General features: G+C 40.0%; 1 protein-coding gene across 1 annotated transcript in view; it reads left to right on the top strand.

The window, feature by feature from the left end:
* The window catches only part of MALRD1 (MAM and LDL receptor class A domain containing 1), a 954,719-nt gene that overhangs the window by 632,629 nt on the left and 294,331 nt on the right, over positions 1-27,759 (top strand). The window contains exons 33-34 of the mRNA XM_029587045.1: positions 2,086-2,243; positions 22,278-22,479. Coding sequence (XP_029442905.1) covers positions 2,086-2,243; positions 22,278-22,479 — 360 coding nt within the window. The remainder of the gene's footprint in view (positions 1-2,085; positions 2,244-22,277; positions 22,480-27,759) is intronic.

Below are 27,759 nucleotides of genomic sequence, written 5' to 3'. Positions count from 1 at the left end.
TGGCGATCACTTCCAGCATCACATGTAATGTATTTTTTTGGTTCAGATTGCTTCATCCTAATAGAAGTTCCAGCAGAATATTTGGGGCCTCTATCGAGTGAATCTCCCTGTATTTTTTTAATGGAGGGGGTTGTGGACGTGTGGCATGCTCTCCCAGGGTGGGTGGTGGAGGCTTAAGGTCTATAGGGTGGGATGTTTGGCCAAGGACTACGATAGTATTCCTGGTTATGGGTGGGGATGTGCATTTGTTTCTTCTGTTTTGATGGGTACATGCAGGGGCGGCTCAAGGCAATCTTCTGCCTGAGGTGAAAGAAGAAATGTCCCCCCCCCCCATGGCCTGGTGCAGGTCAAATCACCAAGGACCAGGGCAGGGGGAAGGCAATGGAGGGTGAAATGATTTGCCCATGGTCACAAGGAATGGCAATAGGATTTGAACCCTGGCTTCCCTTGTTTGCAGCCCACTGCTCTAACCACTGAGTTTTTGGGTCGGTTATTTTTTTGTTCTCAGTCATCGGTGTCCACACAAGGGTGCGCTGGAGACATGTTTAATGGGGCGGGGCAGCCTTTGGCCACCCCACTCCTCTGGGACTAGAAATAGGACTCCTCCATTCTTTACTGTCTGCCTCCCACCCTTCTCAAGGATCTGCCCCTTGGGGGTGTGAGAGGTTGGTGAATGGTGGGAGTCTGTGTATGTGTGACACACTCTCTCTTTGGGCTGATACAAGGGTATTAGATGCCCTAGACAAACCTTACAGCCTTTCATTTCCCCTTCTCTCTTCTCCCCACATAATTTAAACTTATTAGGGATGTGAATCGTTTTTGAACGATTAAAATTATCGTCAGATAATTTTAAAATCGTCCTAAATTGTTAGAGTGCATGATACAATACAAATGCCCCCGATTTATCATCATAAATCGTCCTAAATCGTTAAATAGGGCACGGGAATTATTTGGGGGAGGGCAGGAAAACCAGCACACCAAAACAACCCCTAAACTCACCCCGACCCTTTAAAACCAATTCCTTATCCTCCCCCACCCTCCCGAACCCCCCCAAAATGTTACATTACCGGTGGTCCAGTAGGGGGGGTCCTGGCGCGATCTCCCGCTCTCGGGCCATCGGCGCCATTTTGGCTGCCAATAATTAAAATGGCGCCGATGGCCCGATAAAAAAAAAACCCACCCGACCCTTTAAATCGACCCACCCTCCCGCCAGTGGCGCGAACAAAAGTACCCGCGCACGTAGTGTTTGAAAATCCGCCCCTAAGAGTTTTAACTTTTTTTTTTTCATGTATGATTATTCAAACATCTTCTATTAAACATCTTTTGATGTAAGCCATGGAAGTAGTATAAGTACTTCCAAAAACCATCCTTAATCAAATGTAATGAATTATCTACTTCTTTCTTTAATCATTTTAAGTGAGATTACAGGCTCACCTGTCCCACTTCTCATTCAGCCCATTCTTGCTTTTCTTAGTCTTCCTTTACCTTACTGGATATAAGATCTTTGCTCAGAGTAATTGTATGCTATTGATATTATTTCAGTAAATGTATGTTGTGGTGTTTTGACAGTAAACCTCTCTTGATATGACCAATTAATATTAATAATCCGCTTTGATGTACACTTTGAAGAGCTGAAAAGCAGAATATAAAAAAAAATCTAAATAAATAAACAAATAATAAAACTTAATTTCTGATCTTTAAAAGTCATACATTACAAACCTGATTTTATAAAGCATTTACATAAAACTGGGTTTTACGTGAGTAAATTCACTTCGCTCGAGCGAACAGCTTTTGAAAATTGCTGTGATAGTATATTACATTTACGCGTGTAACTCCTTTGAAAATTACCTCCTGCAAGTAATAAATGACACTGTCTTGTTGACTGGTATGGAAGAAATTTATGTGCAAATGTTTTGTGATTAAAAAAAAAACATTTATGGGCACAAACAAATTCTATATTTTACAAAACAAAGCTTGAAATACAGTTCTTTATAGAGGTATTGATTGACAAAGTAAATACAAAAAAATTTGTTTTGTATAAGGTAAAATGGCACTGAAAAAATGTTTTCCTTCCATATTTTCAAGGTAATGGACAGAATTTTCTCTACATCAACTCATCTGCACAGCAAGAAGGAGCCACTGCAAGGATACTTACTACCACATTTTTTCCTGCTAGCCTTGGAATATGCAGGATAAGATTTTGGTTCTACATAGATGGCTCCAGGCAAATGGGAACACTAAAGGTAAGAAAATGTCTAAAATACATAATTGTATGTTAGCATTCAGTCTAACCGCAGCATTATTTTTTACTGGGTTGTGAAGCTAAAGTCTGAAATCAAGTGCAGTCTCTGTAGTACTGCATCAGACATGGAAAATAAGCAGTCTGGATTAGCTTTATGGTCATTATTTAACAGCATATATTATGTTTCTGTATAAAGGAGAGTGCTCACAAACTATAAATTTTATATTTTTTAAAAATAATTTTCTGGTACGGTTCTCTTGGATATTTCAATAATTTCATGTTGCCTTGTTTGACAACAAATTTACATTTAAAGGGCAATTTAATGGTACCAGTAGGATTATTATCTCAGTTTCCAAGGTCCTCTAGCTCCCATGATTCATTGCATGATGTCTTTCTGCACAGATGAATAGCAGGCACAGAAGGAGACATTGAAAGCATTGGAAATACTAAGAGGGGTAAAAAAAGGTATCTAGCCACTTAAATATGGGGTTAAGTGACTAGACGACAACCAACAATTTACAACTGCTAAGCAGCTAATAAATATGGAATTTATATAAGGTACATTTTCATTAAGTCACTCAGTGGCCAGCCAGCTAAGGTAATTTAGCATAATTTTCTGCGACAACATATATAACAGGCATGACTCTGAACTGTGAAAACCTGTTAAGTGTGTGTAAAGGGTTAAACAGTCCATTAATCACTTGCTGAATCAAAAACGTTGTAAAACCCTCTTGTGTTTAATAGCTGTCCATGAACAGAATAAAACTCCCTGGTTTTCCGTAATGGCATCTACTGCAGTAACAATCAAAAGAATAAACAAAGAACAAGAACAAGATAAAAACTCAGTTAAATTCAGATTGTCATTATATAAACCAATATTAACGTCTCTATATATCATGCTAGTGCAACATCCTTATTCATAGCCACAAATGTTTCAATACCAAATAAAATATTATTTATTTATGTATTTATTTATTTTAGTTTTTTCTATACCGGCATTCGTGAGGGTATCACATCATGCCGGTTTACAATAAACATTGGGGTGATAAACAGAAACAGTGAACGAAATAAATAAATAATAGGTGCTAAAAAATAACATAGTTACAGTTACAATAAAACAGGGAGGCGTAAAACTAGGAGCAAGAAGAAATTGATAGGAACTTTAACATAGAATGTCAATTTTTTAACAAGTTTTAACATAGAATGTTTTAACATAGAATGTCAATTAAAATACTTTTGGACCTATGCAATAAAACTTTACGGCCGGATTTTAAAAGCCCTGCGCGCGTAAGTCCGGCGCGTAAACCCGGAGCAGCCTTGGAGGGAACAGGCAGCGCGCGCTGGGCTCGGCACGCGCAGGTTGCACAAATGTGCACCACCTTGTGCGCGCCAACCCTGGATTTTATAAGATACGCGCGTATCTTATAAAATCCAGCGTACTTTTGTTCGCGCCTAGTGCACGAACAAAAACGTAAATTTATAAAATCTACCCCTAAGTGAAGGCAATGTTAGCATGGGCTCACAAAAAAAATAACAGACACATTAAAAAAACACAACGAGCATACAAAATGATTTAGAATGTTCGCGGTAAAAAGTGTCAGAAATAGTGTGCTCATGCTATTCCTGTAAATAGAAACTCAAAAATGCATTGGCTAAAGAGCGTGAAATGTTACTTACTGAGGATAGAATAAATAGGATATGTGTGCTAAAGTGAGCATACCTAGTTCTCTTTTCCTCAAGCAACATACAACTTAACCTGGACCATAAGATTTGTTTGTTAATGCAAAGTGAAGTAGTGAGGCCCCCCACAAGCTGGCCAAAAGTTCCTGGAGGTCCAGCGGGGGTCAGGGAGCGATTTCCCGCCGCGAATCGTTTTCGTACGGAAAATGGCGCCGGCAGGAGATCGACTGCAGGAGGTCGTTCAGCGAGGGTTCCGGCGCCTCGCTGAACAACCTCCTGCAGTCGATCTCCTGCCGGCGCCATTTTCCGTACGAAAACGATTCGCGGCGGGAAATCGCTTCCTGACCCCCGCTGGACCTCCAGGAACTTTTGGCCAGCTTGTGGGGGGCCTCCTGACCCCCACGAGACTTGCCAAAAGTCCAGCGGGGGTCCGGAAGGACCTCCTGCCGTCCAATCGTGTTCGTCTATGGCCGCCGCCATTTTTCGGCGCCATTTTGGAAAATGGCGCCGGCTGAAGACAACAAGATTCAGGAGCAGGAGCCCGTTCCGGACCGCTGCCGTTCCGGACCGCCCCTGGACCCGCAGGTTATTTAAGTCATTTGGGGGGGGTTCGGGAGGGTGGGGGATTTAATTTAAAGGGTCGGGGGTGGGTTTTAGGGGGTTTTAGTGTGCCGGCTCACGATTCTAACGATTTATAACGATAAATCGTTAGAATCTCTATTGTATTGTGTTCCATAACGGTTTAAGACGATATTAAAATTATCGGACGATAATTTTAATCGTCCTAAAACGATTCACATCCCTATACAATATAAATAAAAAAGAAAAGAAAAAAATAACAGACCCAGAGGCTCATAGTTGGTAAATAATCATCTCTTCATCTGTTTCCTGACTCAATAAAATCCTGAGACTCAGAAGCTGGTAAATAGCTTCATCTTCATCTTTTTCCTGAATGCCAAATAATTTGGCTCCAACCTAGTATCAAGAGTGGCTGACTTCCAGATATTTTGGCTTATTATTGAAAAACCTCTTCTTCGACAAACCATTGTACGAGCCTCACTAACTGATCGAACATGCACCAAAGCCTATGCAAAGAGCATAAAAGGGTGTTTTTACAGCTGTGTCAAATACAGAAGGTGAGAAGTAAGTTGAGCCTGTCTTTGCTTCATATTGTGGTGCAGGCCTTAGTCCTCCCACTATAGGATTTTTGTAACGCTGATGGGTTTACCTAAGAAGAGTTTTCAATGTCTACAAGTCTTGCAGAATTTGGTGACGAGATTGATCTTCACATGTCCACGCAGAATAAGTGCAAAGCCTTTGTTGGCTTGCCTACATTGACTCCCATTATAGGAAAGGATTCTGTTCAAGATCATGATGTCATTGATGTTTCACGTAATCAGAGGAATGAGAGCTAAATATTTACAGGATTTGATTAAGGAATATGTCCCTAACTGACATTTTACCACCATAGAAAGTGAGAAACCAGTGTAAACTCCTCATCAAACTGCATACCCAAATTTCTAATTCTCTGCATACATTCAATCTCTTGCTCTCTTATCCAAAGTGACAATGGTGCTGCTGAAAGTTTCCCCCAAGGAATAGTAAAAAACTAAATAGGAAGGGCAAGAAATAAACGTTTTAATTGTCCAAAATCTTATTGTTCAATATAGGTTCAAAGAATCAAATGTATCATCAGGTATCCAAATGTCTATAGTGATTACATGGGCCCCCGAAATAGACCATGTTTCATGTGAAACTGCATCAGAAGGGAGCGAATGTCTAAATACAAACAGAGAAATATATGTTACATATTATGGAAAGACAACCTAAAATGGAGTTCTGCTCAGGGATATAGAGTAATACACTTAAGAGTTTTAAGACAGGTCAAAATTCTTTAAATTCTAAAAATAGAAAAATACATAATCTGGTTTCCACTCCTTCGGGAGTTGTCCTTCCAGAGACCGATCAATCTGGGTCTTCCCCAGATCTCATCACGCAAGATCCAATGCCCAAAAAAGCGCCTAGCTAAGCTGGCCACTTGGACACCGAGATTGGCGCTCAGCTAGGTGGTTTTCAGGATGCTCGGATGCTGACATAGGCCCCCCCGAGTCAGTGCTGACACTTAACTTGTGCCCTGACCATGGCGGTAAGAAACCCATATTAAAAAACCTACCCTAGCACGGCTCCCCGCATTGCCTATGATTAGGTAATCACCTCTTTTGCATGCCGTTAGCATGCATTCATGCAGGAAAAACTGCGGGTCTGTGAGAGCACAAAACCCTTATTACATCCCTGAATAGGGCTTTGCATGGGAAAATGTGCATTCATGTGCGCACAAACCCATGGTAGCTTCAGCACACCTTATGGCATTGGCCCCAAAGTGACTTATATGGCTGTCTAGTGGGCACATAACATAACTGGATATACGGTGGCTGCGGCGATGTTTTCCCAGTGTGCAATGATTTTCATCATGGGCAGCCTGTTTCAGGGGAGGGAGAGAGAGAGAGAGAGAGAGAGAGAGAGAGAGAGAGAGAGAGAGAGAGAGAGAGAGAGAGAGAGAGAGAGAGAGAGAACCTTACTATAGTGCCTATGCCCTAGACAGGTATTTTAATCCCTATGGGAGGGCCACCTACTAACTCGGGGTGGGGATTAGGTATGAGCGTCGGGGGTTGGGGGCCACTTTCGCATTCCACATGAGACCTACGGAAAGAACAGTGGTCTCTAGTGAAGATTTGCTGGCCGTCGGAGTGAGGAAACTCACTCCAAGAAGAGATTTGGGCTACATTCTCTCCACCTAGCTTGTTGTTGCCCAGGTAGAGTGTCCAGCAAGCTAGGTGGAGAGAACGTTGCCCAAATAGAAAGTCTATCTCCTACCACTCCATGTTATCTTCTCGCACTCCTTAGTTTCTTCATAGTACCTGAATGGCACTAATTATTCTTCTCCCAAAATCTCCAGTAGATATTCATGGACCCTATAGGGAGTGCATCCCAACCCTTTTCTCCATTTCTCCTTCTTCTCCTTTGGATGGTTGTAAATCATCCCTCCTTTGGATACTGATGACCCTCAGGCCCCTTCTCAATGAAGCAAATTATCCCATTGATATCAGAATAGGAAAGAAAACAATATAACTATGTCCCTTGTTAATGGGTGCTCAGAACTCAAATTGTCAATTTAAAATAGAAAAGGGATAGGGTGGGTGGAAAGAAACTCTTATCCAAAATACAAGTCTTCAAGGAGACATTAAGACTTAATAAGAAAGTCAGTGGACAGTCATGACATGGCTGCCCCTGCTAAATAAAACAGAACTCCAGATGTAGAAAATGGTGGTCTAGCTTTATATACCAGAGGAACTTACCAAATACTCTCGTCCACATGGCAGAGCTATACACCCACACTATTGATCTGTTTCCTCCCCAAAGAAATGTATTATTCAGTATTGTTATTGTTAGAGATCTGACAGCATCTCTACACTCACTTGCTGCCTCCAGACCCTAATCAACCACAACATTGGAAGAGGACCTCTCCCCAATCCAATTTTGATCCAGGACCATTGGATTAAAAGTGGCCCCCACTTAAAAAATAGCAAGACCACTGAGCTAAATAGTAGCAAGTCACAAGCACATGATGATTTTCACACACGCGTGCTAAAGATGAAATTGGTTATGGATTGCCAGTTGTAGGCATGCTATATTTAAAATCTGCCATTGTTTCTTAGGGTACAATCTACTCAATACTTTTATGAAATACATTTAATGAGAAGATAGTTTCATATATATGTATTTTTAGGTATCATCCCAGTTACCAAAATAATATCACTTTTATAATCATAAACACACCACCAAAAAAACATTGAGTAGATGTTCCTGCCATTTATCTAACAGAGGAAGTAGGTTTCTGTTTATCGTTACTTGAGTTGTTATTAACCATCGGAGTGGCACGTTTTCACATCTTAGGTATTGTTTCTTAGGGCTGCAGCATAGCCAATAAAACAACAATTTTTAGAAAGGAATCCAGGAGACTACAGACCAGTGATCATAACATCAATGCTGGATAAATTACTGAACAGTATTATTAAGATCAGAATTACTGGGCATATGGATAAACACAGTTTAATTAGAGATCAGCCCGCATGGATTTAGCAAACGGAAGTCATGCTTTACTAATCTGTAAAAATCTTTGAAGATGTAAATAAGCATTTGGCTAACAGTGAGCCAGTCAATATAGTATATCTGGATTTTCAGAAGGCATTTAATAAAGCATCTCATTAGAGACTCCTGAGGAAATGTTCCTATATATTTTATTATGTCTTAGATTTTTAAGATATGGCTTTATTTTTAATGGTACTGGTATTGTTGTATACCTCCAACCCCACCTTATTTCTGGAAAATTACCTAACATTAGCCAAAAAGGTTTGCATAAAAAAATAAACTACAGTTAGAATTAGGTGACCTTCTACTAGGAAGCTTGCTGCTATGTCTACCAATATAATTATTATATAATCTGCACATTTTTAAAAGGTTTTCTTTATGCACTCTCTCTTATCTCTTCTTTGATGTAATCTCAGTATAAAGTCCAACTGGCAAACACATCCTTGGTATTATTATATCACCTCAAACATAATTTTATGAAAAGGTGGTTTATAAATCAGAATAAATAAGGGTTAAACAGTTAAGGCCCTCCACAAACTCCAGCCAATACAAAATTCTGCTGTACAATTGATAGAGGGATGCAAGCTACATTATCATATCACACTTGCCCTACAAAACTACACTGGCAACCAGACCCCTACAAAATCCAATTCAAAACATTGATACTGATTTTCAAATCTCTAAGAAAATGCAGACCTATTTACTTAAGAGAATGCTTTTCAGACTGTTTAGATCCTCACTTGGATCTTCCATAAAAATGTTATCACCAAATAAACAGATACCCATTAATGATCTTTTTCAGGAGCAGCAATTGTCCTATGGAGCGCTCTCCCAGGAAACCTCTGCCAAATACATGAGTACTTCCACTTCAGGTAGCCGGTAAAAGCCTAGATCTTCTGCCTGGCCTTTAATGCCAAACCCATAACTTCTTCTGCCCTGGAAAGCAGCTAAAACCTGCTCTCTTGCATGCATTTAAATGAAACTGGCTTCTATAAATTGTCTGGCACCACTAGGAGTACCTTGAACATGCTGCCACAACCTATGGAGTGAATTCCTAAAGGAGTTATGTGCATAAAAGTAGCATATATGCATGTAAATAGCTTGTACTCATGTATGTGCTATTTTATAAACATCGAAACATGCATGTATTTTCAATTTCACATGCATATTTACCAGTGCAAAAAAGGGTGCTCTAGGGTCTTGAGGAATGAGCATAATGTACTACTTTATAAGAGATATACATGAATACATTAGGCAACTTATTAATGCATTTTTATACCTGCTAATTATAATTGATATCAGAGTGGTCTATTGTCCACTCTTAGTTAGGGTGGGAGGTTTAGGTGAACTGGGGACATGCATGTTAAAGAGCTAGGATGGTCTCAATGATCTGGAGCAGTGGTTCTCAACCTTTTTCCCATCGTGACACACCTGACAGGCCACGCTCACATGTGTGACACACTGCTCATTACAATTCACGGCGGAAATAAAAAGTAAAGTCCGGTAATTATTTTTATTGTTTAAAATGACACAAGGAAAAGATACATATTCTGTCTGAACAGAAATTGCATAAATAGTAAACATATAGGGAAAAATAACCCTTGCTGTAGTTACACGATGTTAGGTTCTATATTAGGAGCTACCACCCAGGAAAAAGATCTAGGCATCGTAGTGGATAATACTTTAAAATTGTCGGCTCAGTGTGCTGCAGCAGTCAAAAAAGCAAACAGAATGTTAGGAATTATTAGAAAGGGAATGGTTAATAAAACGGAAAATGTCATAATGCCTCTATATCGCTCCATGGTGAGACCGCACCTTGAATACTATGTCGCCACATCTCAAAAAATATATAGTTGCGATGGAGAAGGTGCAGAGAAGGGCAACCAAGGTGATAAAGGGGATGGAACAGCTCCCCTATAAGGAAAGACTGAAGAGGTTAGGGCTGTTCAGCTTGGAGAAGAGACGGCTGAGGGGGGATATGATAGAGGTCTTTAAGATCATGAGAGGTCTTGAACGAGTAGATGTGAATCGGTTATTTACACTTTTGAATAATAGAAGGACTAGGGGGCATTCCATGAAGTTAGCAAGTAGCACATTTAAGACTACTCGGAGAAAATTCTTTTTCACTCAACATACAATAAAGCTCTGGAATTTGTTGCCAGAGGATGTGGTTAGTGCAGTTAGTGTAGCTGGGTTCAAAAAAGGTTTGGATAAGTTCTTGGAGGAGAAGTCCATTATCGGCTATTAATCGTTTAATTAGGGAATAGCCACTGCTATTCCCTAATTGCCAGGTTCTTGTGGCCTGGTTTGGCCTGGTTTGGCCTCTGTTGGAAACAGGATGCTGGGCTTGATGGACTCTTGGTCTGACCCAGCATGGCAATTTCTTATGTTCTTATCCCACACCAAAACAGCACCAATTTCCAGCACTTAAACAGTAACCACCTTACCTAAGAAAAGACAACACTGAAATATTACACCAGGCCTTAAGACACCAATACATCTCCTATTAGGAAAACGGACCAAGTCAGGCTGCTATAGAGCCCTACACAGAAACTACACGCCAGCAGAAAACCTCACCTGAATCACATGTGCTGACCCTCACCTAATAAAGAATAAAGAGACCAAAATGCATAACTAGAAGCATGCAGACAAAAACTGAATTGGAAACTGCAACAAGCCAGAGTCTCTGTATGCAGTGTAATAAAGGAAAAAAGAAACATCACCCATCCTTATAAAACAAATCAAGAAATATAAAATCAGTAGCAGTAAAACCATACTAACAAAAAGAACAGATTATTTCGAAACAGCTGATGAGTGGAATATCCAATAATTAAAAACTCATATAAAACATTTCTAGATACCAATAAAATATTTCAAAATAGCATTCACAAAGACCCAGTAATGAAAAATAAGGATATAAATTTTTTTTTGCTCTGCATACCTGGAAACGTTTGATATGCAGGTATCCTGAGATTGTTTTGAATTAGCAGGAGGAGGGGTGGTTTGCTTGGAACTTTCTCTTCTCTCTCAGTCACATACCAGCGCTCTCTCTCACACTGGCTCTCAATTACACACCTATACACACATGCTCTCAGTCACTCACATATACACATGCTTTTTCTTTCACTTATATAGGCTCTTAATTACACATTTACACACATGCTGTCTATCTTTTCACACTTACACACACAGGCTTTCAATCACACACATACATGCTGTCTTTTTCTCACACACAGACTCTCATTCACATGCTTACGAACATGCTCTCTCTCTTTCCCTCATTTATACACAGGCTCTCAATCACATACTCAGATGCTCCCTCACCTAAACCAGCTCTCAATCACACACAACACACTTGCTCTCTCTCTTACTTATACACACAGGCTCTTAATCACACATACGCATGATATCTCTCACACACAAAGGATCTCAATCATACACACATACTCTTTCACACAAACAGGTTTTCAATCACAAACTTACACATACAGGTTCCCAATCGTAAACTTACATTCATGCTCTCTCTCTCTCTCACAGGCAGGCTCTCAATCACAGACATACTCTCTTTCACATATACAGGCTCTCAATCATTCACATACATACCATCTCACTCACAAACAGGATCCCAAACATACATGCTTGCTTGCTCATTCACTCTCTCTCCCCTCCCCCCCACCCCACCCCCCTTCGGAACTAGCGGCAGCAGCAGCAACCTTCTCCCAATCCTAACCTTCATTTTCAGCCCTCGTGGAGGAGGAGTCACATCGGCCGCGAGGGTTGACGTTCTTCTTCATTTTCCTCCGAGCCGCGCTGCACATTCTACAGACCGCGCCTCTCTTCTGTTCTTCGGGCCAATGCTGACCACACTAGCATGGTCTCTTCTTCCCACGCACGCACCCGCTGCTCACCACTTCCTCTTCCGGGTCGCGGGGGGGGGCGGGAAGAAGAGACCATGCCAGTGCCGCTGACTCCAGCTGTTCTGCCGGGTTCCGCCTGGGCGGAGGAGGACCATGGAGCAGCTGGATCAGCAGGGGACCGGGAAGTGTGGCGACACACCTGCGTGTTATTGGCGACACACTGGTGTGTCGCGACACACTGGTTGAGAACCACTGATCTGGCGAACAACTGGTGAATCGGTAGAGGTTTTGGCAAACTGGTGATTTCATTTATGAGCCCATGTTTTAAAATATAGCATCTTCCACAAATAAATCAGGGTTTTACACAAGGATGTTTCAACAATAGGGGGGGAAATATGCATTTTCAATGCATTGCAGGTATTCATGCTTAACCCAACATAAAGATTACCTAATAAGTGCAGGTTATAAAATACTGAGAATAAATCTCTGCATGTATGCTGAGTTTTGCTGAGATGTTTTTTTATTTATTTCAAGTTCTGTCATTATTAAGGATCAGTTTGGTCATTAATAGGAATGTAACAGTCAGTAAAAGTCAGGAAAGAGGTCCAGACAACTGATCCGCAAAGATAAACTTTTATTGCCAGCAAGATGCAGCTAAGACAAAGGCTTAGTACAAACTGCATGCCACTCCCCGTGGGGAGTGAACTTTTATACATTCTTTCAAGTAGGTGTAGCTTATAATCAGACCATTGCACTCGTCATTTAATAGACATGATATGTTAGACATTTTATAGCAGCAATCGTATTAATACAATACAAAATATTATTACAAAATGGTAGTGTGTTCCACTGAATGTCAGTACGTAAGTGCGTAGTGCATGCCGTTGCGTATCAAATGTTAGTACATTCAATATGGCTGTGCGTTTCAATGCGTTTCAAAGCTGGCGTTATTAATTAGAAGTTTTCAGTTTTCTCATTCATTTCATTCAACGATTGTTCATACAACGATTGTTCATAGGATTGAGCTCCTACAGGGATATGCAAAGGCAAAAAATTAATTTCTGTTTCATCTATTAATTTTTCGGGTGGAAGGGAGGAAGTTTGATTTTCATTATAGTGGGGGTTTAATTTTTTGATTTTTTTCATTGAAATTTGTTTTTGGCAAATAGTGTGTTGTATTTGCAAATAGTGCACACTATTTACAACCAGTGCATTGTATTTGGAAATAATGCACACTTTTTTCCAAAAATGAATTACAGCGAAAATTTGTGGGTTTTATTACTCAAATTTGGTTCATTTGAAATAAACCAAAACAGGACTATTTTGTCTTGTTGTCTTGACTATTATAGACTTGTTTCAAATGAGTGCACATCCCTAGCCATTTCAAATTTAGTCATTATTATTTATCTATTATTATTTCTTAAGCTGCTACTGTTCTCTTTATATTGCCTTTTTAATGTTTTACTCTGCCCTGGATGAATTGCTTATTCATAAAGGTGAGTAATAAATCCAAATAAATTAATACATTCAGGTGACAGAGCAATGTCCTATTGTGGATTGGTAACTGATTAAAGAATGGGAAAAAAGTCAGATCTAAATTGTTAGTTTTCCCAACAGAGAGGTGAACAGTAAAGTGCTTCGGGATTTTTATTATAAATTGCATATTAGTGATCTGGATAAGGGAGCACTGAGTGAGGTGATTACATTTACAGACAACACAAAACTATTTAAAGTAGTTAAAACACATGCAGATTGTGAGGAATTGCAGAAGGATCTTGCAGGACTGGGGAACTGGGCATTTAAATAGCAGATGCAATTTAATGTGGACAAATACAAAGTGAGGCGCACTGGGATAAAAATCCTATGGGGCAATTTTAAGACAGCCTGTGTAGCCACGAACACCAAGACTACTTTGTACCCATATATCTTGCAGCTAATTTCAAAGGGAAACTATACAGTTGCTTTTCCTTTGAAACTGCCTACATCTACAAAGTGCCCATTGGCCTTTCATCTGCTTTTTCTGCTGGACAAAATGTGCTATAAAAAATATATATAGATTTGGAAATCAAATCTACCTGCATTGTTTCCATATCTACTCCCTTCCCGACCCTTTACTATTTTCTCTCATTCAGGCGAAAAATACATAATTATGGAAGACCACACAACTTTAGCCAAACAAAGAAGGTCAGTTTTCAGACAGACTATGTCACTCAGACAAATCACTATCTACTCAGGCATATGACTTTGAAAAGTTGTCCTCTCTGGGTGCAATTTTCATATAACTCATGTATCTGCAAAATATGTGAGTGCTTTTAGCACACATACTTTATCCTAATTTTCAAAGTGAAACTATCCAGGTGGTGTCTCTTTCAAAATTTGCATAACTAGCCCTGCCATTTGAAAAATTACTCTGTTCACCTAGAGGATGTGATATCACTTTGGTGCCTTCTTCAGTGTAGACAGTGCCATTTTGATGTATGGCTATAGAAATGAACTGGGTATTTTATTTTTTTTTTAAATAAGCCTCTGGCAGCCCTGGCTGGACCTTCCCAGCCAAGGACCAGGCCAAGTTCTGGTGCCAAGGCTTAGACTCAGGCTAGAGAATGGCATAGGGCACAGTGCCAGGCCCTGACTTTGGCGTAGGCCTTGGTGCCAGGCCTAGACCTCATCACCAGCACTGGCCCAGCATTAGTCCTCACTGCCAGGCCTAGCCCAGTGTTAGGCCCCAGTGCCAGGCCCAGGTATTTTTTTTGACCAGGAAAATCTAGCTAGGGCCACAGAAACCCTTTTATATTTATACCACAAAATTAAAATACCTGAAAATTTTCGAATATTTTCATAGGAGGCTATTTTAGGTTCATTCAATTTGGAATGAACCTAAAATAGCCTCATTCTTTGAGATATGACCCCTGAGCAGGTCGGATCTTTAACCGACACCCAGGGTCGCATAGGTAAGAGATATGGACACTATGCATACAAATCCTCTTTAATCCCTCATTCTTTCCATGGATAACATTTATTATTTATTTATTTATTTATTCATTTCTACAGATTTGTATTCTGCATTCATTACCAAAAATTGTTCGAAGTGGATCATAGTAGAAAACAGTCAAATTCAATAAGAAGGTAAATTTTAAACAGCCGCGCAAATGGATATGGCCATTTTATACCATACGCGCAGATGTTACAAAATCAGTGGAATGCGTGTGCATGTGCATGTAAATGCCACTCCTACCATGTAAGTGGGGGGATTTTGCTAGGCATGCGTGCCGACACAAATACCCATTTCCCCAGTTTGTTCTCAGTTCGCCCCTGTAAAGGATAAGACCTCCTACCCCTCCCCCCCTCAGCTAGATAGCCTCCCTTTTACCCTATTAGCCCTGACTCTTCAAACTCTGCTGATTAGCCCTGAGGTTTTTATTTTAAAACTTACACACCATCCATAGAAGATGTAAAGTTACGCGTAGGGGACCCAGGCACATGCTTGTGCACATATACACTTAAGCGCACATGCCCTGCCCCTTTTTTACTTTTTGATTTGTGTATGTACCAGGAGATACGCAAGTAGTCGGGCATTTCTTAAAATCCAAGTGGTGAGCGCCGGCCCAGAACATGCACGTGTATTCAGGCTTTGGTGCACGTAGGGCTTTTAAAATTCAGTGTTTAAAAATGTAAAAACAAACAACATAAACATAAGTTAAAACTAAATCATTTAAATGCAGCTTCAAACAGGCTTTTAATTGTTTTCTAAAGAGTTTTTAATCTGTGATCAAGCACAGATCTAAAGGAATAGAATTCCATAAGCAGGGAGCTGTTTGAGAAAAAGCTCGCTGAGAGATTTGCTTTAAATGTGTTTCTTTACAATCTGAGATCCAGGGCTCCCAGTGGGGGCGGGGGGGGGGGGGGGATAATAATTCCAAGGCCCTTTAGCAGTAATTCCTGTACACGCCTCTTTCCGTCCTTAGTACACAGCATTAATAATTATGTAAGTCTCTCACAGCAAAAATCAATGATACCAACAGTAAAGTGGTTTCCAACTTTGTTTACTGATAGTTGGTTTTGATGACTGAAGAACACTTACAGTTTCATTTTTTATTTAGATAAAGTCATTAAATAATAGGAGAGCAAAAAGATTAAAAAACTTATGATCTCACTTTGCTAGCAAAGTCTTGTAACTTCTTTGGAAGCACACTTCTTAACACTTGCTCGCTTTCCTTTTCTTGGTTAGTAAATTACTCAGAGTACTCAGATTTATCAGATTGAAGATAGTTCAGTTCTCTTTGAAACCTAAATTTAATCTCCAATTTGTCCCCACTGTAGGGTGGTTAGCAATATAGTCCCAACTCTTTATTATAACATAGTCCCAGCGCTTATACCTTTCCTGATGTCTTCTCTAATACTTTCACTTGCCTAGTTAGTACCTGATGGGCTCTCTCCTGTCATGCATCTCTCATTTACTTCAGTAGCATACACGGTTTTAGAAATTCCTTCAGCTCCTGTTGTTGTCTGCAATGGCAGAACTCCCTTTAATAGTGATTCCTTCAATCTTCAGGTTCTTACCAAATGAAAGACACCTCTCTCCCAATGTAATGGATACTGGATCCCTGATAACAAGGGCACTTAGCTTCAGATAACAAAAACTAGTCTCTGACTCAACTGGGAGAAAGGATGGAAAATCTTCCTTGTCTTCAAAATGAGGATATAGTAAAAAAAAAAAGAGAGATAATTTAAAGTTGAAATCCTCTGTAATGGGCCACTGTCATGTCCATCCTCGGCAGGAGAGATAGCACACTGCAGGTCTTTAATATCTCTTGATCCAGCCTCAAACAGTAATGACTCAATCAACTACATAAAGGTCTATCATGGCTCTTTCGATTGAATTCTGAAAAAAATAGGATTACATGAGCAAAATAACACCAAACTGAGTCAAACTGGCAGGCAGACCCTTAAGAGAAAACCAGACTCCGCTCCCATCATTAATTAGGAAAAATAAAAAGGGACAGGAGACTAAAAGCTCCTGTCTACAGGAAAATCCAATTAAAAATCCCCAAGGATAGTTGGTGCTTGAGGATGGTAAACAGAACCCACTATCTGCAGCTCTCACATGGGGGAGCAAAAATCCAATGCTTTCTGCTTAGTTCTATGATAAGCTTCCCTAGACAGATAGTACACTACTGTTAGTGAGGGAAACCAAAGATTCCCTACAGCAGTTTTGTTACAGATGAATACACATCCTTTATCACTTTGTTATTTCTAGCAAGAAATAATTTTATACAGTATATAATATTAACATTTAAAAATACTAGGCCTGATATTCAAAGCACGTTCAGCGCTATTTAGCTGGATAAGTGAGACTTATGTGGCTAAGTAGCAGCCGCTGAATATGTACCTACGTTCAGCAACTGCTGTTTAGCCATATAAGTTCCTTATACAGCTAAAAATTACATGCACAAAAAGAAAGCATATACTGGGCAGATCAGGAGCGAAGCAAGTTAGCCCTATAACTTCTATGGCTAACTACTGATATTAGGAGTTAAGTGCATAAGTATACAGTGTAAGTTTAGATGCGACATAGAGCAGACTTATCTGGCTAAGTGCGTATAAATATGCATATATTTAGTGGCTTTACCATGCCACTAAATATAATTGTAAATTAGCCAATTAAGTTCTAACCAGCTAAGGGCTAGATTCATCAAAATATTGCATGTGATAAGAAGAGGGGTGTGTTCTATGGTAATAGCCTATTAATTGCAATGTGTGTTATCTTAGCAGAGAAACTATCAATAAGGCTGTTGTAGTAGTTAGCTATTTATGCTACTATAGAAGGCCCATCTAATAACGCGAGGTGAAGTTTAGGTAATAGTGTAGGGGTCAGGGGCCACTTTATTTTATTTATTTATTTATTTATTTACTTACTTATTTGTTTATTTATTTATTTAAGGGTTTTACATGCCGACATTAGTGGGGCACATCATGCCGGTTTACATAATAACTGAGAGCAGATGAGAATTACAATAAACAGGGGGGGGGGGGGGGAGGGGAGAGAATAGACAGAGGGCCAAAGGGGCCGAAAAAATGTGCAAATAATGTATAAAGGGTAAATAATACATGATACTAAATTATGTAGCAAATATGGGATTAAGATAAACAAGATAACAGTAATATTCTGTACAGTAAACAATGCAAATTTTATACAGGCTTAGTAGAAGAGGGAGGGAGGATCAAGGAGATGGATGAGGCGGACTAGTCAGGGTATGCTTGTTTAAAGAGCCAAGTTTTAAGTTTCTTTTTTAATTTGGCAGGAGAGGGCTCAAGGCAAAGAAAGGAGGGAAGAGAATTCCATCGTGAGAGGCCAGCTCTAGAGATGGCATGATCTCTTGAGGATGAGAGGTGTGCCTTCTTTAGAGAGGGTACCTGGAGAGAGCCTTTATTGTTTGATCTGGTGGGTCGGTTGGAGAGGGTGAGACTGAGAGGTTCGTCTAGCCAGTTAGAGTTGTGACAATAGATAGATTTATGAATGATAGAGAGTGATTTAAGGATAGGGGTAATGTGAACTCTCTACATGGGTAACATCAAGCTAGGTTGAGAGAACATTGTACAAATCTCATCATTGTATGAGTTTCCTCAATCTAAAGGATATAAAATCTTCACAAGAGTGTACTGTTCTGTTCGTACGTCTCGCTCTGCATGTCAAAGTGGCCCCTAACCCCTACACTACTATCTAAACCTCACCCCGAGTTACTAGGTAGACCTCCTATAGTAGCATAAATAGCTGCTTACTATGGTGCCATCCCCCTGAGAAGCTCTCTCTTTGTCTCCTCTCTCCTCACATCTCAGGCCCTTTGCCCAATCCCATCTCCAGCCTATAAATGCCCAAAACACAATTTGTAAAAAATTGCAATTTGCGTTATGGGCATATCGCACACCTTAACGCCAATGAAAAAAGTTATGACTTCGCCAATGAAAAAAGTTATGACTTTGCACTTTGTGAAGCCAGGCCACTTTTACAAAAATCTCGCCCCCGACTCCGCCCCTTTTAAAAATTAGATTTGTACCATGCGTTATGGCGCTTTTCGCATGCGTTAAGGTGTTTTTTGCAGGCAAAAACGCCATAACACGAGTTGGAAAATAACTCCCTAAGGCCTAGATTCACTAATCCCGCCAGGCTCCTTGAATCGCGTGGTGCAGGGGGGCGAAGCGGGGGGCAGGCCTGCGAAAGCCGACAGCGATTGTACCTCTGCGGTGCAATCGCTTCCAGCTTTCACACCCAATAGCACCATCATAAAAGGTGGTGCTATTGGGCGCGAAATAGGCAGCGAAATGGGTTCTTACCTTTTCACTGTCTGCGATGTCTTCGTGGCATCCATCCCGGTGCTACCCCGACTCCTCCTGTTCCGGTCTTGACGCCGCCCCCATTTAGTGATCACACATGAAAAGGGACTTTTCGCATGCGATCGCTTTGGAAAATAACCCCCTAAGTTACTTACATGGCCAGCTTTGAATATGTACCCCACTAAGTATTAAGAGGTCGATATTTAAAAAAACATTTAGACAACTATATGGGGATCCATATACATCTAAATTCTAGCCATAAATGTTTGGTGAGTTTCAGGGGTGGGTGGGAGGCATTTCCAGGCAGAACATGGTTAGCTGCATATTTTATGTGGCTAACACCAAAATTCAGAGTTACACACATAACTTAGGCCTAGATTTATCAAACAGCAGTAAATATCGCATGTGGTGTAAAAGGGGGTGTGTTTTATGGTAATAGCCTATTTAACATAAAGTGTATTATCTTAGCACAGGTATTATCACAAAGTGATATTAACTATTCAGTAATACCAAAATAATATGAGTGTGTGTGAGAGAGAGAGAGAGAGAGAGAAAGAGAGAGACTATTTACAATGCTTTGTAGTAATTAGCTATTTATGCTACGATAGGAAGCCCACCTAATAACTCGAAGTGAAGATTTGATGTCCTTTGGCATGAGGAAACACACACAAAGATGAGATTTGTAAAATGTTCTCTCAACCTAGCTTTATGTTACCCAGGTAGAGCGTCCATCAAGCTAATACCAAAACCTCACCTCCCATAGAGATATCTAGGGTCAGGTCATCATGGCTAGGTTCTCTCTCTCTCTCTTTCTCTCTCTCTCTCCTTCAAACCACCCATTCCTCCTCTTTTTCAGATTTGCATCACTCCATACAATATGGTGCTATTGCATGCGTTAACGGCACTTTTCACGTGCAAAAACACCTTAGCGGATTTTGATAAATGAGGGGGAAAGATAGTTATCTGTCATTCCTCCCCAGAAACTCTTTTGCTTCCAATTTCTCTCTTTTCTTCTATTTTCCTGTGCCATTCACTGAATTTCTCTCAAAATAGTGCTTTGAGATGTCAGAGACCAAACCGGCATGGGAAAAAATGCAAAAGTACCAATATTTTTGCATCTTTATTCTTTGTTTTTCTCCACTTGTTTACAGAATAACATTTTTTACATTTGGAATTATAACATAAAGGTTATTATAATTTAATTTTCATCCAAGCAGGAGGCCAGCATGCTTTACAAATGTAATGCTCATTCATACAGTTATATCTGGGCTGGAAAGTCTAAATAATTTTAGTGCCTGACTTTTCTGGAAAATAAGGACAATGTTGTCATTAATATTACTAGACAAACTGGAGCACTGAAATATAAAGGTTCCTGCCCAAGACACACCTAAAATCCATAAACTCTCTGGGATTAAATTCATGAGTGAAGAATTCTCCTGACAGTTAATTACTTTAGAAGGCAATTTTCAAGAGCCATTTAATCAGGTATATATATATAGGCTGGCTGAAAACTGCATGCTGGTAAAACTACATGTGGGGATCAACAACTCGCCTACATTTACCCAGAGGAAATGTAGGTGGGCTCAGAAGCAGGGTTAAGTCGCAGGAGGCAACAGCAGATTCAGGTTTGCAACTACCTGCATAGTTTTGAAAATTGCCTCCAGAACCACTAAAGCTATTTCCTTATCTGTGGGGCTTCTGTACAATGCTCACCCTAAATCTATAGCATTCATGCTAGTGCTATTCATAGTAAAGTTATCTTGAGATGAAGTGACTGTTCTAGAATATGTTCTCTTCCTCATCTGTTCCCCTGATGGGCCATACCAGATGTTTACATAAGATTGGTGGTAGCCAGACAGAGGCTTAAATAGATAAAGGCCTCTTGTAAATCATAAGCTCTATAAATCTCCTACATTTTGGCTGGAATTTCCTGCACTTTCAACTCCTTCATATCCATTAATTTAATTTGAGTCTCTTGCAAAATTAGCTTATCTCCAGCAAAATTCCTGAAAAGTGTCCAGCTCAATAATGAAAGCCATTGTATGGTATGCAATCACCAATTCTGTTGCCGTTAATGATAACAGCACTAGTATATCTTGAAATTGGAATGCTTATGGTACATGACAAGAAAACATTTGATAGAGCAGTTTTATTTACCAGAAAAGGCTGTTGAATGATGAGTAATAAACTATCCTTTTACAGGGTCAAGATTACCTGCCAGCAGAGGTCTGATCAAACCTCCTTGATTTTTCAGATGCTTTATAGCATGCTTCTTGGTGGTGTTACAGTAATGGAATTTTATCAAGGCAGGAAATTCTGTGCAAACTTAATATTGTTTACTCTAAAACAATTGTTATAGAATGGAATGAAAAAACAGATAATTAGTTTTATTTCTAACCTTTAATATTTGAAAAAATGTGGGGCAAAAAAGTTAAATTAGATAACTTCTCAAACAGTACCTGATTGATGTTCAGATTTTAAGTGATTAATTTGATGGGATCATTGCAGCCTTAAAATTATTAGTTAATATTTGTCATGTAAAACTGCTTTGTATTTTCTTTCAGTGTTATGTATTTCACATTAACTTTAGTTTATCATAATGATTCATCCAACTTGTGATCTGTGCCATTCCTTCCAGTATTATCTGTTCATAAGGGAATTACAGGAGTTACGGAGCATATATATATCTTTCATTTTCATTAACAGACATTGCATTTACACATAATATTACTGTTAATTTTTAGCATTTAGGTCCTGATTTTCAAAAGCAGTTACATGTGTAAAACTGGGTTTTATATGTTTAAATGCATTTTACCCATGCTATGGCTTTTGAAATTTGAATTGTCCATAGAAAGTGCCTGTGTTAAGTGCACATAACACAGGTAGATGATTTTGAAATTTGCTTCAATAGTAAGCTAAATCTACATGTGTGACTCCTTTGAAAATTCACCTGAGTAGTTTTAATAAGCATATTCTTCTAAAAACTAGTATACATGTCTTTTTGTACCTGTCAATAGCTATATATTGTTGAAGAATATGGATTGAACATCCTGATGTGGTCAGCAACTGGACACAAAGAAAAGAAGTGGATATATGCAAATATGGTCCTCTCCAGTAATGGTCGTTTCAGAGTGGCATTTGAAGCAGAAGTGGATGGCGATAACCTCACAGACATTGCACTGGATGACATCTCTTTTACCCCAGAATGTGTGACTGGAGGTACATGATTTTTCAAATATAATGCAACCAATCAATCATGAACATTTCTTCAATGATATGAGAGTTAGCGATAATGGGATTTAAAAAATCTGGTCTTTAAAAATCGGTGTAGGACTCTGGAGTATGTGTATCTTACTGGGTGATAGAATCCAAGGTACCATTCAGGAGTAATTTTTGTGGTACAGTAAGGCACAAACTCTTGCAATGTATTCCAGAGGAAATATATTTCATGAGAGTATTCTAAAGAAAACATATTTGGGTGAGAAACATGATCATTCAAAATATCTGTTACTATTCAGACACACTAGGGGGAAAGAGAATTTAATCATGAATGTATTCATGTATTTTTTAATTTTATCTGTTTTAAACCTCTAGCATTTTTGTTTGCTTTTTGTATGATACACCATTGTCACTGTGCCAAACCCCCTACTATTAATACTATACAACTTTTAGATTTTTGAAAACCTGAAAATTACGCTCACCACAAAGGAAATAACTCAATAATAGCACAATTTTGTATAAAGCTAATCCATTTACTTCTGTAAATGTTGTTGAGACCTATGGGTATCTGCAGCACTGTATACATCTTAATGAAATTCTCTGAAGCGGTTTAACAGCAGTATTAGATTGTATAGCTGGTTTTTCCCAAATATAGTTCATATTTTCTATCAGAAATGTAAACTGCTTTGAGATTCTGTATTCTCTCTTCCTCACTTCTAATTTGAACCTGCACATATTCTGTTCTCCACTGTCTCTACAATTTTCCCTAAATGATTTTGAGCAATCTATGTGAAGTCATTTTTCACTCATACCTATAGTCATGGCACTCACTTTGGTATGAAGCAGTGGTATTTGGCCATGGAATAAGTGGCCCAGCTTGGGCTGCTTCTCTCTTCTCTGGCCAGCTCAGGTGAGAGCTATTTCTTTCCTTCCACCAGCATGCCTTCGCTCCCCTCCACTCCTTTCACTCATGCATATAGACCTCTACTCCAGCCCCCAAGACTCTACCCTCCTAGGAAAACTCTGCTCTCTCTCTCCCGTCCACTTTTACTTGCTTTAGCTGCAGATTTCTCCAGCTTCAGGTGTTATCAGGACCTGACTTCTCCAAATGTAAGTCAGAGATAGGAAAAGAAAAGGAAGGGGAAAAAGGGGAAAGGTGGGAGAATAAAGGGGAAAGTGAGAAAGGCTGAAAGTTTAGAGGGGCGTAGAGGGGAGGCAGTGAAATATGAAGGAGCGGTGGGGAGGAGCAGAGGAGGGAAGGAAGGGTTCAAAGCTTTGGAGGAAAAGGGAAGGAAGAGGGTGAATAGATGAAAACTGAAGGAGTAAAGATGGGAGGAGTGCTGAGAGATTAAAGGGTTGAGACTAAGAGAGATAGAGAAGATGGTGGAAGGGATGAGAAGAGGGAGAGGTTGGGAGAGGGCAAAAGCTGAGGAAAAACTGGGGGAGGGGATAGAGGGTGAGAAATCAGAAGGAGTAACATTTGCAGGAAGAATCAAATAGGACAGAGATAGAAGAAAACAGTTTGGGAGGAAGAGAAAAAAGGATAGCAGAGCTGGGGAGACAAGAAGCACCATCTTTGGAAGAGAGAAAGATAGGCTGTAGTGAAAGGAGGTGTGGTATGAGAGGAGAGGAGAAAACAGAAGAAAATAAATGGGAAAGAAAATAAGGAAATGTAAAAAAAGAATAATAATATGGAGATATATATGAAACAAAAAAATGTATTCAGGTGCATAAGAAATTTATTCAGGTACATAAGAAAAGTTGGAAAACTATTCATAAGAAGTAAAATACTTTTGCATTTAAATTTACAGAGATATTCCACAAAATCTTCCTAGTGTTGCTTCAGAATCTACCCAGAAATTGCCACAAAAAAACTAGAACCCTGTCCTATAAACACCCATAGATTATCTATGGAAGTCTACAATCTATAAGCCAGGGGTTTACAATCTATAAGCCCCCTCCCCTCTCTCATTCAACCTCCCCCCCCCCCCACTTCCCCCCTCTCCACCCACCCTAATTCCTCCATCCTTAGTTTAATCTCCTCCTAGCATGTTTTCTCCGGTCAATCTAAACTAACCTCCCCCCCCTCTCTTTCCTCCCTCCCCTAGCTTGCTCTTCTACCCCTACCCCAGTACATAGCTCCTCCTTACCCACCCCCCCTCCTCCCCTCCCCCTCCCCCACCCTCCTTTCTCCCTCCCTCCTTCCCCCCTGCCATCCCCACCCCCTCCTCCACCTTCCACCCCTCTCCCCATCCCACCCCACTCTCTGTAATAACCCATCCATGCTTAAAAATCCTTGATATAATTATATTCTTGTAAAACTAGTCATGTTATAATGCTTATAATGTTTATGTTTCAATGTTGCAATCTATTAATATCTTGTTACCTTAGCCTTAAGTTACAATGTTATCTATGTTACAATTTATCAACGCTAAGACACCTTAGTCTTAACAGTTTTTCCTGAGTTAAAATGTAAACCGATGTGATATTGCCCAATGAATGTCAGTATATAAAAACAAACAAACAAATACATAAATAAACAAATAAACATCCATATTCATCAGTATCCAAGAGCGACAAATTGGTCAGATTTTCAGTATATCCCTAATGAACAAATATGAGATAGATTTGTATACAGTTGCAACAGTACATGCAAATCCCTTTCATGCATATTCAATAGGGTTTCCATGAAACCTCAACTAGTTGGCAGCCTTCAAGGTTCAAAGGTTCTCCACCCCTGTTTTAAACTATCCATACTGTCTTTTTTTGTCTGCCCTATCAACTTCATACTCTTGTAATGCAATGCAGAACCATCTAAGTTAGTGAAATTAAGAACATAAGAAGTTGCCATACTGGGTCAGACCAAGGGTCCATCAAGCCTAGCATCCTGTTTCCAACAGTGTCCAATTCAGGTTACAAGTACCTGTCAAGTATCCAAACATTAAGAAGATCTCATGCTACTAATGCCAGTAATAGCAGAAGCTATTCCCTAAGACAGTAACTTTCAAAGGGCCACACAGGCATCTTTGTGCAAGCGGTTCCTGGCGCGCACACTTAGATGCACAGATTTAATAACATGTGCACGTCAACGCTACCTGGGTGCATGATTTTAAATCATCACATGCATAAGTAGGGGCATTTTACAACCTGCTCGCGGTGACGGAATAGGCCTTTTCCCCAGTTCCCTCCCAGTCCACACCAATAAAGGAGCAGACTGGGAGGGAACTTCCTAAACCCCCTACCTAACCTGCCTACCTTTTCCCCCTACTAACCCCAACCCCTAATGCCCCACTAACTAACCTAGATTTTTTTTGTTTTAAAACTTACCTGCTCTCCGGTAATGGCGCTGTGCTGGTAATGGCACTGTCCCGCCCCACTCACACCCCACCCAAACCCTGCCTCTGGCCAACCTCTTTTTTGAAAACCCTTTCTTCTGCATGGAACAGGAGATACGCATGTGGCCGCAGGCATTTGAAAATTCATCCTTAAGTCAACTTGATTAATAGCAGTTAATGGACTTCTCCAAGAACTTATCCAATCCTTTTTTAAACCAAGCTACACTAACTGCACTAACCACATCCTCTGGAAACAAATTCTAATTTATGTATGTTAAATCAGGGATTATTTATATCTCGATTTCAAGAAAAATATTTTAACCTATGTGGACCAAAGTGTTAGTCATACTGGGGTAGATTTTAAAAGCTCTAGGCATGTAAATACGGATTTACGCGTGCAGGGCACTTGTGCGATGGTGCGCCTATTTTGCATAGGCCGCCGGCACGTGCAAAGCCTCAGGATGCGTGTAAGCCTCGGGGCTTGCAAAAATGGGCGGTCCGGGGGGCGTGCCTGAGGTCCAGAGGCATGTCCAGGGGCGTGTCTGCGGTCCAGGGCAGTTCAGGGGCATGGCCGAGTGCCCCGAAACAGCGGCCTGTGTCGGGGCCTGGCCAGCCGGCCGGCACGTGCAAGTTACGCCTGCCAGGGACAAAAAAAAAGTTTCCTCTGAGGCCGCTCCGATTTCGGAGTGGCCTCAGAAGGAATGGAGGCAGGCTGTGCGGCTCCAATTACCCCCAATATTGACTGGGTAAATGTAACTTCAGGACTTGCTAGAGACATAAAGTTCCTGGATGTAATATATGCCTGCTTCATGGAGCAATTGGTTAAGGAACCAACAAGAGAGGGAGCTATTTTAGATTTAATTCTGAGTGGAATGCAGAATTTGGTGAGAGAGGTAACGGTGGTGGGGCCACTTGGCAATAGTGATCAAAATATGATAAAATTTAAACTAATAACTGGAAGGGGGACAATAAGTAGATCTGCAGCTCTAACACTAAACTTTCAAAAGGGAAACTTTGATATAATGAGGAAAATAGTTAGAAAAAAACTGAAAGATGCAGCTGCAAAGGTTAAAAGTGTTCAACAGGCATGGATATTGTTTAAAAATACAATCCTAGAGGCGCAGTCTATATGTATTCCACACATTAAGAAAAGTGGTAGGAAGGCAAAACGTTTACCATCACAAGGTAAATAGCCTCTTTTACCTCACAAGGTGAGGTAAAAGAGGCTATTTTAGCCAAAAAATCATCCTTCAGAAATTGGAAGAAGGATCCATCTGAAGAAAATAGGATAAAATATAAACATTGTCAAATTAAGTGTAAAACATTGATAAGAAAGGCAAAGGGAGAATTTGAAATGAAGTTGGCCATAGAGGCAAAAACTCATAATAAAAACGTTTTAAAATATATCCGAAGCAAGAAGGGAGTTGGTTGGACCATTAGATGACCGAGGGGTTAAAGGGGCTCTTAGGGAAGATAAGGCCATTGCAGAAAGACTAAATTAATTCTTTGCTTCCGTGTTTACTAATGAGGATGTTGGGGAGATACCAGTTCTGGAGATGGTTTTCAGGGGTGATGAGTCAGACGAACTGAGCAAAATCACTGTGAACCTGGAAGATGTATTAGGCCAGATTGACAAACTAAAGAGTAGTAAATCACCTGGACCAGATGGTATGCATCCTAGGGTACTGAAGGAACTAAAAAATGAAATTTCTGATCTTTTAGTTAAAATTTGTAACCTATCATTAAAATCATCCATTGTATCTGAAGACTGGAGGGTGGCCAATGTAACCCCAGTATTTAAAAAAGGCTCCATGGGCGATCCGGGTAACTATAGACCAGTGAGCCTGACTTCAGTGCTGGGAAAAATAGTGGAAACTATTCTCAAGATCAAAATCGTAGAGCATATAGAAAGACATGGTTTAATGGAACAGAGTCAACATAGATT

This window comes from Rhinatrema bivittatum, chromosome 2 (genome assembly GCF_901001135.1).
Source record: "Rhinatrema bivittatum chromosome 2, aRhiBiv1.1, whole genome shotgun sequence".
Lineage (NCBI taxonomy): Eukaryota > Metazoa > Chordata > Amphibia > Gymnophiona > Rhinatrematidae > Rhinatrema > Rhinatrema bivittatum.
Note: the sequence above shows the minus strand (reverse complement) of the source record. Positions and strands in the feature narration are given on the sequence as shown.